Below are 15246 nucleotides of genomic sequence, written 5' to 3'. Positions count from 1 at the left end.
GCAACGCCTGGGAGCTAGGCGCTGCACTAGTGCAACGCCTAGGAGCTAGGCGCTACATTGTATAGTGTGGCGCCTAGCTCTCAGGCGCTGCACACTGACTTAGTAATTTTCGGATCACACGGGTGCGACGCTGGCCGTGTAGCGCCTACCTGTGAGGCGTTGCACAGTGTAGTGTGGCGCCTTCGTGTCGGGCGTCACACAAAAAGGTCAGCCGCGTGAAATAGTTTCACGGACAGTTCGTTCTATGATTTGATTTCGTTTATAGGTCAAATTTGCCTAAATCCCCTGACCCGATTGATCCTTGGCCATCCGGTCGGACCCGACAAGCGCACGCGGGGACAGGTGTCGCCCGCACGGAGGATCGCAACCCTTCCCTTCCGCATCCAACGGCCACTGCTCCACCACGAGCCGCGACCCACATGCCCCACTTGCCCGGTTCCGGCGACACCCCGGGGAGCGCTGCCGGCGTCGCCTCCCAATGGCTGCCCCCCATCGACAGTGGCGGAGGTACACCTGTCGGGGTGCGCGAAGCAGCGCCCCTTGAAAATGGCGCCGGGGCGACGTGGCCGGGCGAGGCACCGCTCGTCGGCCGCATATTTTACTTGCCCCAAAAGGCCAAAACCCCCACTTGCTCGCCCCTCCGACCGAACCCGCCTCCACCTTCCGCCCTACAAGAGCGCCACCGCCCCGTCGCTTGCTCCCGCATCAATCGGTCCGACCAAAATCCAGCTCAAATCCCTCGCCTCGCCTCGCCGTGCCCCGGCTGGTGCCCGCTGGCCTGCCTCGTTCCTCTCGGTGTCGGATTGGAGAGATCGATTTCCATGTCCCTGCCTTGTACAGTAGCCAGCTGTCGCTTGCTGTTGCATCTGCGCAGCTGGTGCATGACCCCCCCTCCCAAATCGTAGTCGCCGCCGGCACACCATCTGCCCACCATTGCTCAACCACCGCTCCCATCCCATCCGGTTGCGAGCTTTGGCCTTGATTTTGGTGTCTACCCCGTCTAGGGTTTCAAGCTCAAGCTCAGGGTCGGCGTTTCAGGTGAAAAATCTATTACCATCTCCCAGTTACTCTGCGTGATTTTGTTTCCCTCCTAGGTACTCCAGTGTAGCTGCTGAGTTAATTGTATGCATGTGCAGCTCTGTGTAGTTTTTGTTATCTCCCGTGTTAAAACTTCGATTAGCTAACCTCTTAGCATAAAATTACGAGCTCCTTGCTTGATCCAGACGCAGGTGCAGGCTGCGCTAGATATTTTTTTATTTGATTTTGGGTACTGAAAATGATACTAGAAGTAGAACTGGCGTTGCTGAGTTTTTGCATTGCGAGGATTTTGCCGCTTTGAATCAATCTTAGGAGATTTATTTTAGTTGCCGCGCTTGATGTTGAAATTTGTGCCACAATGTTGGAGATGGCGTTCGAGTTCTGCATTGTTGTTGGCGGGTGTCACAGTTTTCCTTGATTCTAGAGATGCCATGCTTTTAGTCATGTGGTATCCTATATGTTATCATGTTGTGAGCGCTGAGAGCTATAGATGTAGTATCAGAAACTTAAGCTGTGTTGTAGTTTGTTGTTTCATGATTATGAATTTTGTGAACAATAACCGTGGACATCTCAAGTATAATGACCAGAAATGGAGGAGGATGAGAGTTCCTGCCAAATCTGTGTTATGGCATATTTTTGTTTTGCAAATAGTGGATTATATTTTGCGCATCATTTGTTCCTAGTTGTGATGGTTCCACAAGCTTTGGGTTGTAATACCCTATTTGTATTTGGTTTTCTTGCTCTTCATGCATAGTTCATGTATAAGTATGCCACGGGTTATGCTCCTATATGTACTAAAATTCAGTGTACCCTTCTCGGCCGTGAATGTACAATTCAATGAAGAGCAACTGCAGAAATATCGTAATTGTATTTCTTTGGACGGCTTACTCAGTTTTAACTAGGTTTTTGAACGTCTTCGGTGCTTTTGTAGCAACTATGCGTTTATGCAATAGCTTCAGATTTTGAAAAGGCAATTATTATTGCAATGGTGGAGGTTTGGCATATAAAATGGTCACTGGAAAATTGGATTGCTTCAGTAAAATTTAAAGCATGTGTAAGGATGAATTGTTTCACTAAACATCATGATCCGTTGCATGTTTCATGCTACTGCCAAAATATATTATTTCACCATTTGGAAAGGAAAATAACTGGTCCTCCTTTGTGATTTGACCAACATCTTTGTGGAAATTGTGGTTTGTGGGGTTGGCGTGCTCTGTATTCAAACATTGCAATTTGCATGTACACCTTAGTAGCTGCCATTGGTGTTTTGACATTTCTGTGTTCGATATGCTATAATTAGTACAAATCTACTTGAATTGGCGGAGGCTCTGTGTCATTTGTCGAAGTTCAGACTCTACAGAACCAAATGATTACATTGGTTTGTAGAGAGGCTTCTACTGGTCCGCCTTAACAGAAGCTTCTTCCAGGAGCAAGTTATATTAACAAGTACTTTCCTGTTTGTTTTCTAGTTCTTGAAGGGGAAATACCCCTTGGCCCTCAGGTGTATATGCACCTGATATGGGAAAAGAAATAGTAACTGCGAAAAAAGTCAAAAAATTCTGAAACTTATTTAAAAACAAACTTGACCTTCTGTTTTACTACTCCCTCCGTTCACTTTTCTAAGACCTTTTAGACATTTAAGACAGCACCTAAAACAGTTCAATTTCAACTGTCTTAAACGACTTATAAAAGTGAACAGAGGGAGTAGTATAAAAAGTTTCGCGAAGGAAAAACTCGCGGCGTCTTCAGGGAAAACATAAATAAAAAATTTGAGGACAAAAAGTGTGAATAATAACTTGTATATAGTGTTGATTTAGTTTTTTTCCATCCAGAATACCATGAAAGTCAATCCTTGATGAAACTTTTAATACAAGTACAACAGAAGGTCAAGTTTGTTTCCAAATAAGTTTCCGATATTTTTGACTTTTTTTTGCAATTACTAAATTATTTTTTCATATCAGATGCATATACACCCGAGAGCCAAAGGTGCTTGTCCTTTCTTGAAGGCTATTCTAAGCAGTTCTGTATTACCTCTGAAGGAACCGTATACTGTTCAGATAAGAAACTAGAGCTGAGCTGCCTTAGCTTATACTTGGCCATCAAGCAACAACAACAACAACAAAGCCTTTAGTCCCAAACAAGTTGGGGTAGGCTAGAGGTGAAACCCATAAGATCTCGCAACCAACTCATGGCTCTGGCACATGGATAGCAAGCTTCCATGCACCCCCCTGTCCATAGCTAGCTCTTTGGTGATACTCCAATCCTTCAGGTCTCTCTTAACGGACTCCTCCCATGTCAAATTCGGTCTACCCCGCCCTCTCTTGACATTCTCCGCACGCCTTAGCCGTCCGCTATGCACTGGAGCTTCTGGAGGCCTGCGCTGAATATGCCCAAACCATCTCAGACGATGTTGGACAAGCTTCTCCTCAATTGGTGCTACCCCAACTCTATCTCGTATATCATCATTCCGGACTCGATCCTTCCTCGTATGGCCACACATCCATCTCAACATACGCATCTCCGCCACACCTAACTGTTGAACATGTCGCCTTTTAGTCGGCCAACACTCCGCGCCATACAACATTGCGGGTCGAACCGCCGTCTTGTAGAACTTGCCTTTTAGCTTTTGTGGCACTCTCTTGTCACAGAGAATGCCAGAAGCTTGGCGCCACTTCATCCTTCCGGCTTTGATTCGATGGTTCACATCTTCATCAATACCCCCATCCTCCTGCAACATTGACCCCAAATACCGAAAGGTGTCCTTCTGAGGTACCACCTGGCCATCAAGGCTAACCTCCTCCTCCTCACACCTAGTAGTACTGAAACCGCACATCATGTACTCGGTTTTAGTTCTACTAAGCCTAAACCCTTTCGATTCCAAGGTTTGTCTCCATAACTCTAACTTCCTATTTACCCCCGTCCGACTATCGTCAACTAGCACCACATCATCCGCAAAGAGCATACACCATGGGATATCTCCTTGTATATCCCTTGTGACCTCATCCATCACCAATGCAAAAAGATAAGGGCTCAAAGCTGACCCCTGATGCAGTCCTATCTTAATCGGGAAGTCATCGGTGTCGACATCACTTGTTCGAACACTTGTCACAACATTATCGTACATGTCCTTGATGAGGGTAGTGTACTTTGCTGGGACTTTGTGTTTCTCCAAGGCCCACCACATGACATTCCGCGGTATCTTGTCATAGGCCTTCTCCAAGTCAATGAACACCATATGCAAGTCCTTTTTTTGCTCCCTATATCTCTCCATAAGTTGTCGTACCAAGAAAATGGCTTCGACCTCCCAGGCATGAAACCAAACTGATTTTTGGTCACGCTTGTCATTCTTCTTAAGCGGTGCTCAATGACTCTCTCCCATAGCTTCATTGTATGGCTCATCAGCTTAATTCCACGGTAATTAGTACAACTCTGAACACCCCCCTTGTTCTTGAAGATTGGTACTAATATACTCCGTCTCCATTCTTCTGGCATCTTGTTTGCCCGAAAAATGAGGTTGAAAAGCTTGGTTAGCCATACTATTGCTGTCCCCGAGACCTTTCCACACCTCAATGGGGATACAATCAGGGCCCATCGCCTTGCCTCCTTTCATCATTTTTAAAGCCTCCTTCACCTCAGACTCCTGGATTCGCCGCACAAAACGCATGCTGGTCTCATCAAAGGAGTCGTCCAGTTCAATGGTAGAACTCTCATTCTCCCCATTGAACAGCTTGTCGAAGTACTCCCGCCATCTATGCTTAATCTCCTCGTCCTTCACCAAGAGTTGGCCTGCTCTGTCCTTGATGCATTTGACTTGGCCAATATCCCTCGTCTTCCTCTCTCGGATCTTGGCCATCTTATAGATGTCCCTTTCACCTTCCTTCGTGCCTAACTGTTGGTAGAGGTCCTCATATGCCCGACCCCTTGCTTCACCAACAGCTCGCTTTGCGGCCTTCTTCGCCATCTTGTACTTCTGTATGTTGTCTGCACTCCTATCCAGGTATAGGCGTCTGAAGCAATCTTTCTTCTCTTTAATCGCCTTCTGGACATCATCATTCCACCACCAGGTATCCTTATCTTCGCTTCTCCTTCCCCTGGACACTCCAAACTCCTCCGAGGCCACCTTACGAATGCAAGTCGCCATATTCATCCACACATTGTCCGCATCCCCTCCTTCCTCCCAAGGGCCCTCCTTAATAACCCTCTCCTTGAACACCTGAGCTACCACCCCCTTGAGCTTCCACCACTTCGTTCTAGCGACTTTGGCACGCTTGTCCCGCTGGACACGAATCCGAAAGCGGAAGTCAGCAACCACCAGCTTATGTTGGGGTACAACACTCTCTCCAGGAATCACCTTACAGTCTAGGCACGCATGCCTATCTTCTCTTCTCGAGAGGATGAAATCAATCTGGCTAGAGTGTTGGCCACTACTAAAAGTCACCAGATGTGATTCTCTCTTTCTAAAGAGGGTGTTAGCTACAATCATGTTGTAGGCTAGAGCAAAGCTTAAGACATCTTCTCCTTCTTGATTCCTGATGCCATAGCCAAAGCCCCCATGCGCCCCTTCAAAACCTGTGTTAAATGTACCCACGTGGCCATTGAGGTCTCCTCCTATGAAGAGCTTCTCACCAATCGGTACACTCCTAACCATGTCTTCCAGGCCTTCCCAGAACTCCCTCTTGGTGTTCTCATTGTGGCCTACTTGCGGGGCATACGCGCTGATAACATTGAGAACCAAGTCCTCAACTACCAGCTTGACCAGGATAATCCGGTCCCCACGTCTCTTGACGTCTACCACTCCATACTTGAGGCTCTTGTTGATCAAGATGCCTACGCCATTTCTGTTTGCAGCCGTCCCCGTGTACCACAGCTTGAAGCCGGTATCCTCCACCTCCTTCGCCTTCTGTCCTCTCCATTTGGTTTCTTGGACGCAAAGGATATCAACACCTCTCCTCACCGCTGCATCAACTAGCTCCCGAAGCTTCCCTGTCAGAGACCCTACGTTCCAGCTACCTAAGCGAATTCTCCTAGGCTCGGCTAGCTTCCTTACCCTTCGCACTCGTCGAGTCAAATGCGAAGACCCTTGCTCATTTTCCACTACATCCGGGCGCCGATGTAGCGCCACTAAGGATGCGACGACCCGATCCTCGCTCACTTGCCACCGTATCCGGATCTAGATACGGCGCGCCACTTGGGGGGTGACGGCCCGGCCCTTGCCCATTTTCCACCACACCCGGGTTCCGATGTGGCGCGTCGCTGAGAGGGTTACGCCCCAACGAAAATCTTTTGGGTTTCATCTCCATAAGAGTGGCTGAGTTTTTACGTTGGCTCGCCAAGCCTATCACAACCCTCCTCCTTTACCCGGGCTTGGGACTGGCTATGTTGAGACAACATAGGCGGAGTTATACTTGGCCATCAAGCATGTGAGCAAATGTTTTTAGCAACAGTAGTTAGGGTAGCTTCCCAAAAACATGTCTTTTAGTGCTTAATTAGATCTCTTTTAGCTATGTAGAGTGTAAAAATCCGCAATGTGTCAAGCATCATGTTGTAGTATAAAACTATATGGTGAACAATCACACAAGAGAGAAAAGCTTTGGCAAAGCTAACTGCACATTCTCAAAGCACAGCCACAAAAGAATACAAGGACTGTCCCTCTCAAACCTTTTAAAACTAACTGATTCTTGCCCCAGCCCCACACAAGAATCTAATCCTAAAGAACATAACCTCTTATTCTCTCAAGCCCTGACAATTGTTTCTTCCTTGCTCTGTCCTTGGGTCTGGTTGCTACCTGGTGGTTTTATATGGTTCCTTGCTTGTCCTCCTTCCGCAGCAAGTAGAACTCCTTATTAATGTAGGGCTCCTAGCTCGAATTCAAATATGACTGGGATATGAGTCACGCCCTGAACGACCGTCTTCTTATTGAACGTGCTCTCTTTTCAGGAGTATATTTGAGTTGGCTAAGCTGTTATAACAGTTTATGGATGTAAATTTCTTCAGGATTTGATAACTCATAATGATGTCCAGGAAATATTTGTGTTATCAGTGGTATTAACCTGGGGCTGGACACCTTTGTCTGTTGTGAAGAGCACCAACAGAATCAGAATGCTGTTAGATGTTATTTCTGTCCTATCGTTTGTTGAATGGACTAAGAAAGAGATTGTTGCTTGTAGTATTGGTACGATGAGGTGAAGTTTGAACATCAAGTAGTTTTTAACTCTTCCCACCATCTCTCCTTGTCAGTTAAGAATTTTGGTGTTTTGATTTCCCTGTGCTTAATATAACTTTTGACTTAATGAAATTGTGCTCTATACTGTTATATAGCATTGGATGTATACGGATAGCTGTTGGCCCTAGAAATACTGGCTAAATCTACAAATCTGTTAGAGACCAAGTCCCTCTGCTCACACAAAACCTTTGCCACTTTCACTATTCTCCCCATCATTTTCTCTCCTTGTTCAACATGATATCTGGTAGTGACGCAACTACGTAAAGCACATTCAGATTGGGTACTAATATATTTAATATTCCCTTTCGAAATACACTCTATACTGCATTGCGACGAGTTTCACTTTCCCTTTGAACATCATCTCGTTTGCAGCTTATCAGCTATCACCAACAATAGCAGTACCGGTTACTTCACTTCAAGTACGCTTTTGATCTAAATTATTTATTTCCTTTTGTGCTAGTTTCTGCAAGTGGAGGCGGCAAGCTAGAGACAGCAACTGCATAATTTGCAAGAAAATCGTAAGTTGTACAATACATGCTCTTCCTATTATTCATGAGAAAATGACATATATTTCACTCATTCTTACTATGTAATTAGATAATGCGTCCTAACTTTCTTTTTGAGTTACTGTTTGCCTATTGCTCAGATTCACATGTTTTTCACTTTTTTCTTAACATTTGCTGAAATTCATCTATAGAAATATTTGAATCCAGGATATAATAAATTTAATTGGTTTAGAGCTGCTTTTATCTGCATGCAGATCACAACAAGAAAATCACAAGTTGCCCAAGGCACTTTATATTCATGAGAAAATGACATCGATTTCTGTATATATTTATATTTGTTTACAGATCATTTTTAGTTATCACCAAAGAACTAGCTATGGACAGGTGTGCGTGGAAGCTTGCTATCCATGTGCCCGAGCCATGAGTTGGTCGCAAGATCTTATGGGTTTCACCTCTAGCCTACCCCAACTTGTTTGGGACAAGGCTTTGTTGTTGTTGTTGTTACAGATCATTTTTAATTGTTATGTATCGGTACTTTGTAGTAGACCTTAGTGCTTGTACAGTTTGCTCAAATTAACATGTGGTAGAACCTGGGGTCCTATCGAACCGGCTCCTGAGGTTGTAGGGGAAGACCGGAGGTTGTTGGGGGCGAGGGCGCGGCTTCCGGCGCGCGGGCGCCGTCGCGAGCTTGAGGGAGGGAGGCAGCGGCTGAGAGAGAGGGCGGCTAGGGTTTAGGGTCCGGCTCCTCTGGGAGCCGGGCAATAGAATTCTTCTTATTGCTTAATCTCAAAAATGGTCTTACAGCTAGTATATATAACCACGATGCTGAAAATAAGATAACTTGTGGGCCAAGCCCCTAACTGAACTTGCCCGGTGGGCCTCCTACGGGCATAAGTCTGCCCGGTCATAACATCTCTCCCCGCCTGCGCAAACAGCTCGTCCTTGAGCTGAAAGTCTGGATAGTGTTGGCAGAACTTGTCACGTTGCTCCCAAGTGGCCTCCTCCGCCGGAAGTCCAGTCCACTGAATCAGCACGTACCACACGCCGCGACGGAGCTGGGCCTGCAACACCTTCTCCGGTCCCGGAAGAATGCGCCCGTCGAGGGTTGGAGGGAGCGCGGGAGGGGCCGCAGGTGGCTCCCCACGGTAAGGCTTCAGCAGCCCCACATGGAAGACGTCGTGGATGCGGGCTCCGGCAGGAAGTGAAGGCGGTAAGCCACCTTCCCGATGCGCTCCAAGACAGCAAAGGGCCCCGCGTAACGAGGGCCCAACTTGCGCTTCGCGCGCGGGTCCAGTGACTGCGTAGAGCGGTGAAGAAGACGCAGCCACACCCAATCACCCACCACGTACTCCACCTTGCGATGGTGGTCGTCGTGGTAGTGTTTGGCCAGCTGCTGGGCCTGAAGGAGGCGTTGGCGAACTTCGGCCAACATGTCGTCACGGCGCAGCAGAAGCTCACCGGCCACCTTCGTCCGAGCCGTTGACGGATCCACCGGGATGATGGGCGGTGGCGGCCGGCCATAGACCACCTCAAAAGGAGTGGCGCGCAGGGCAGTGGTAGGAGGTGTTGTAGCAGTACTCCGCCAAGGAGAGCCAGTCCACCCAAGCGCGAGGACGATCACCTGTGACACAACGCAAATACATGGCAATCACCTTGTTGACAACCTCGGACTGACCGTCTGTCTGAGGATGGAATGCTGTGCTCAGGCGGAGCTTGACGCCTGCCAAACGGAAGAGATCGCGCCAGACATGTCCGGTGAACACTGGGTCTCGATCGCTGACGATCTAAGAGGGAAACCCGTGTAGATGAACGATACCGTCGAAGAAGGCGCGGGCCACGGAGGCAGCAGTGTAGGGATGACCGAGCGCAATGAAATGAGCATACTTGGAGAAGCGGTCGACCACCGTGAGAATGACCGACTTGCCGCCCACCTTGGAGAGGCCCTCAATGAAGTCCATGGAGATATCCGCCCAGACCTGAGACGGAACCTCCAAAGGCTGGAGCAGACCAGCCGGCCGTAGCGTCTCCGTCTTGTTGCGCTGGCATGTCACACAAGACCGAACCCAGTCACGGACCAGGGCCCGATCCCCAGGGATGTAGAAGTCGGCGCGGAGACGATGGAGAGTTTTTTGCACACCCTCATGGCCCGCCGAGTGGGCCAGTAGCAGCACCTGGTGACGGAGATCATCATGCGCCGGCACGAAGACCCGGCGCCCATGGAGGAGCAGGCCGTCGGTGAAGCGCCACGGCTCCTCCAGCTCGCCCGCCGCCAGCTGCTGCTGGAGAAGAAGGGCGTCGGCCGCGGTCGCCGTGGCTCGGCGAATGTCGGTGAAGAGGCCGAAGGTCGGCTCAGAGCGGATGCACAACACTGCCCCCGCGGAGTCGCCGATGGTGGCGTCGAGGTCGGCGTCGCGGCGAGACAAGGCGTCGGCCACGGTATTAAGACGACTCGGGCGATACTCGACGGAGAAGTCGAAGCCGAAGAGCTTGCTGATCCACTGATGTTGCGGCACGGTCGAGAGCCTCTGGTCCCGCAAGAACTTGAGACTGTAGTGGTCCGTGCGAATCCGGAAAGAACGTCCCCACAGATAGGGCCGCCAATGGCGCATCGCCTGTGCCAAGCCAATGAGCTCCCGCTCGTACGCCGCGAGCTTAAGATGGCGCGGAGCGAAAGGCCTGCTGAAAAAGGCGAGAGGGCCATCGCCCTGATGAAGCACGGCGCCAAACCCCGCACCCGAGGCGTCACAGTCCACCACGAACAGGCGGTCAAAGTCCGGCATCTGAAGAACGGGGCCCGTCGTGAGGGCCCCCTTGAGGGCCTCGAATGCCGCCGTCGCCTCGTCGTCCCATGCGAAAGCGTCGCGGCGCAGCAAACGCGTGAGTGGTGATGCGATGAGGCCGAACTCCCGGATAAACTTCCGGTAGTATCCTGCGAGGCCGAGAAAACCGCGAAGAGCCCGCGGTGAGTGCGGCGTCGGCCAGGCTGCGACGGCCGCCACCTTGTCGGCATCCATAGCAACCCCGTCGGCCGAGATGACGTGGCCGAGGTAGGCGACTGAAGGCGTCCCGAACGAGCACTTCGAGCGCTTAAGATGAAGATGGTGCGCCCGAAGCTCGTTGAAGACGATGGCGATGTGCTGGAGGTGCTCCGCCCAGGAGGCGCTGTAGATAAGAATATCATCAAAGAAAACGAGCACAAACCGACGTAAGTAGGGCCGGAGGACGTCGTTCATCAGAGCCTGGAAGGTCGCCGGGGCGTTGGAGAGGCCAAAGGGCATCACCAAGAACTCGAAGTGGCCGTGGTGAGTCCGAAATGCCGTCTTGGCGATGTCGTCCGGATGCATGCGCACCTGATGGTACCCCGACCGGAGATCGAGCTTGGTGAAGAAGCGCGCCCCATGTAGCTCATCGAGGAGCTCATCAACCACCGGAATAGGAAACTTTTCCTTGAGCGTGAGAGCATTAAGGGCGCGGTAGTCGATGCAGAAGCGCCACGTGTCGTTCGATTTGCGGACGAGGAGAACCGGCGCGGTAAACGGCGACGTGGAGATCCGAATGATGCCCGCGGCGAGCATGAGTGCGCACTGCTGCTCCAACTTGTCCTTCTGCAGCTGCGGGTAACGGTAAGGACGCACTGCCACCGGTGCGGAGCCCGGCAGGAGATGGGTACGGTGATCATAAACCCGGGCTGGCGGAAGGCCCTGCGGCTCGGTGAAGAGGTCGCCGTGTTGCTGCAGAAGGTGATCCAATAGTGGGTGCTCGGCCTCGGAGGTAGCCGCTGCCAGCTGAAGCTGCGGCGTCGCGGGTACGGCGCCCCCAGCGCCGTCCCACCGGATGCGGCGGCCGAGCTGCCAGAAGGTCATCGTCAGAGCGTCGAAGTCCCAAAGTATGGGACCGAGGGTCCACAGAAAGTCGACGCCAAGGATGAAGTCGAAACAGCCCAAATCAATGCCTGCACATGTGGCGGAGAAGTGTTCATCGCCGATGGTGATGGGTACGTCCCATGCGAGGCCATGACACCGGAGGCGATCGCCATTGGCCATCGTGACCCGAAGTTGCTCCCCGCCCGTCGGCTGAAGCGCTAAGCGACGCATGGTCGCCTCGGGCAGGAAGTTATGAGTGGAGCCTATATCCACCAAGGCCACCAAGCGCTCGCTGTGGATCATCACCGGCAAGAGCATGGTCCGCTCATCGAGGATGCCGGCGAGCGCGTGGAGAGAGACCACGAGAGCCGTCGCCGGGGCGGCCGCGGGTGCGGCCTCAGCAGCCGCTGGAGGTGGCAGTGCGGCGGCCCCGTCGGCCAGGGCGTCCTCCTCAATGAAGTCGACCGTCTCCAAGTAGAAGAGGCGCGGGCAGACATGGCTCGGCGTATAGGGCTCATCACAGTTAAAGCAGAGGCCCTGGCGCCGCCGCTCCATCTGCTCCGCCGGAGAGAGACGACGGAAGGGTCGCGTCGTGGCTGGTGTAGTAGTCGCTGGAGCGGCCGGAGGTGGCCGGCCCGGCGCCGGGGGTGGTCGGGTGGCCTGCCGGCCTCCTCGAGCCGGGGCGGCTGGTTGCATGGCCTGGGCGCGAGCCTCGAAGGCGCGAGCGTAATACATGGCCTTTTGGAGATCCTGAGGGCCGCGAAGCTCCACGTCCACGCGGATGTGGTCCGGAAGGCCACCGACAAAGAGGTTGGCCCGCTGCTGCGCCGTCATGCCCGACGCATGGCACGCCAGGGCCTGGAAACGGTCGGCGAAGTCCTGCACCGTGGAGGTGAAGGGAAGGCGGCCGAGCTCCGCCAGTCGGCTCCCGCGCACCGGAGGCCCAAAGCGAAGGAGGCAGAGCTCGCGGAAGCGCTCCCAAGGGGGCATGGCGCCCTCGTCCTGCTCGAGGGCGTAATACCAGGTCTGTGCCGCGCCGCGGAGGTGGTACGAGGCTAGCCAGGTACGCTTCGATGCGAGGGTGCGCTGCCCGCGAAAGAACTGGTCGCACTGGTTGAGCCAGTTGAGGGGGTCCTCCGTGCCGTCATAGGTGGCAAAGTCGATCTTGGCGAACCGCGGCGGTGTCTGGGTCGGAGCGTCGTGTCGAGCTGGCTCGGAGGTGCGAAGCAGCGAGGCGGGTGGCGCCTGGTCGGAGTACTCCGGGTAGGGACCCGCGAAGCCGGATGGCCCGCCGAACTGCTGAAACGGGGTCGGCTGCTCCGGAGCCGTGGTGTAGACCGGCGATGGCGAAGACCCAGCCGCCCAAGCTGGTAGTGGTGACGGGGAGGGCGGGAACCGAACCTGATGTATCGGAAGGCCGGCCGGCGAGGACGCCCTCGAGCTGGGCAGAGGTGGCGCCGGTGGTTGCAGCGTCGGCTGTGGAGGGTGGGCGGGCGCATTGGTTGCCGTGGGGGAAGGCGGCTGCAGATGCCATAGGGGAGCCGCAGCTGGCGGCGTCGGCAGATGCCATAGAGGAGCCGCGGCCGGAGTGGTCCCGCCGGGGTGCCTTGCCTGGAACGGCAGCAGCGGCAGCCCAGTGCAGGCCGGCGCGCCTTGGGCCGGCCACGGCAGCGCGGGGGGCCCGCCTGGAACGGCAGCAGCGGCTGCCCGTTGTATGCAGGCGCGCCCTGGGACGGCCACGGCAGCGTGGGGTGGCTGTAGGCGGCGATCGGCGCAGCCGGCGGAGGTGCGTACGGCCCGGCCATGTACTGGTGGTACTGGTTCAGATGGAGTCCCTGGACGGCCGTCACGAGATCCCGACGGTGGGGAGCCCGCGGTGGTGACCAGGCCCGGCAGCGTGGGGGCCCCGGCGGTGGTCATCGGGGTGGTGGTCATCGGCGCGGTGGTGACGATGGGCAGCGGCGGCAAGGGCGTTGAAGAAGACATGATCGAACCCGAGTCTCTGGATACCAAATTGGTAGAAGCTGGGGTCCTACTGGACCGGCTCCTGAGGTTGTAGGGGAAGACCGGAGGTTGTTGGGGGCGAGGGCGCGGCTTCCGGCGCGCGGGCGCCGTCGCGAGCTTGAGGGAGGGAGGCGGCGGCTGAGATAGAGGGCGGCTAGGGTTTAGGGTCCGGCTCCTCTGGGAGCCGGGCAATAGAATTCTTCTTATTGCTTAATCTCAAAAATAGTCTTACAGCTAGTATATATAACCACGATGCTGAAAATAAGATAACTTGTGGGCCAATCCCCTAACTAAACTTGCCCGGTGGGCCTCCTACGGGCATAAGTCTGCCCGGTCATAACAACATGATTCGAAACATTGTTGAAATCAATCTATAAAGATACGAGTTCCGGGTATGATAAATTCAGTTGATCTGGAGCTGCTTTATCTGCATGTGAATCACAAATGCCGCTGACAGATACGTGTGTGTTGTACACCCGAGAACCTGACTTACTTGAAGCTATTTTAATAGAGAAATGGTTGAAGCAATCCTGGAATATCGAGGAGCAATTTTTGTATTTAATATGAACTTTATAGATAAATCTGTTACTGTTATTCATGAATTCATAATATTGATGTGGCAGTAATATTTACTCCCCTCAGGTATTATTAGGCGTATTTTAATTGTCAAAGTTCATGCTTTGACCAAGAACTATAGTAAAATGATATGTGGGTTACTTGACACAAAATTTGTAGCATTTGATTTGTATTCTGAAGTAGTTCCTTATGATTGTGATTTCTAATTATTAACAAAAGATTGTAGAAGAAACTTCTGGTGAAAGTTTGAAATTTTGATAAAAAAGATACACGTCATATATCCAGAGCTATAGGGACCCATGGCATTGAGTTCCAGGATATATCATTATTTTGCTATTAAACCTTTAGCTAATCAGGTCAATATTGCTAACCAACAATCTTTGTTTACCGTGATGTGTGAACGGACAAAGTATTTCCACCTGTTAGCTAAGCTAGTGGCTCTCTTGCCATAGTATTTATTTCCAGTTAATTTCTCTGTGCCTGAGACCTGAGTGATACTTTTATTAGCATTTGTGAACGTGCAAACGGTGGCATACTTACAAATGAAATGGAGAAATGTAAACCCTGTCACACACCACATAACTTTCTAAGAATGAAGACAGAAAAAAGTGGTAACTGAATTTTGCTCAATCCACACTTCACACCTTTTGTCAATAAGCTAGCCGCTCATGCAGTTGAACAAACTCGCAGAATGTGTTAAATAGTTCTAATACAACCATTTGCACATCAGATTAATCCTTCCATGGAGTACATTTTATTTGTAACAGATTTACACTACCGTTTATCAATTGGTCGTCACATGCGAACCACTTATGTCTTGCTATGGGTTTAGGTTCTTTACAACCAGGAATATTCTGGCTGCTCTGAATTGTATCCCTTGAGAATAATAACAACAAGAGTAACCCCATACCCCACGATCGTCATGGATGTAGTTGCAATCTGCAAGAGTTAATGTAAGTCATAATCAAAGAAATTTGTGATTGAAACTTATAATGAGCTGAGAAAAGAGTCAATAGATCCTGTGCAGAAAAAAACA

The 15246-nt window shown here is 51.6% G+C and overlaps 1 protein-coding gene and 1 pseudogene across 1 annotated transcript in view; one reads left to right on the top strand and one right to left on the bottom strand.

The window, feature by feature from the left end:
• Positions 1–427: 427 nt before the first annotated feature.
• LOC109774694 (uncharacterized) overlaps positions 428–15246 on the top strand; it is a 17675-nt pseudogene continuing 2856 nt past the window's right edge.
• Positions 13212–15246, bottom strand: part of LOC109774693 (MADS-box transcription factor 27) — a 16443-nt gene continuing 14408 nt past the window's right edge. The window contains exon 8 of the mRNA XM_020333457.4: positions 13212–15149. Coding sequence (XP_020189046.3) covers positions 15131–15149 — 19 coding nt within the window. The 3' untranslated portion in view covers positions 13212–15130. The remainder of the gene's footprint in view (positions 15150–15246) is intronic.

The sequence above is a fragment of the Aegilops tauschii genome, chromosome 2, assembly GCF_002575655.3.
Source record: "Aegilops tauschii subsp. strangulata cultivar AL8/78 chromosome 2, Aet v6.0, whole genome shotgun sequence".
Taxonomy (NCBI): domain Eukaryota; kingdom Viridiplantae; phylum Streptophyta; class Magnoliopsida; order Poales; family Poaceae; genus Aegilops; species Aegilops tauschii.
Note: the sequence above shows the minus strand (reverse complement) of the source record. Positions and strands in the feature narration are given on the sequence as shown.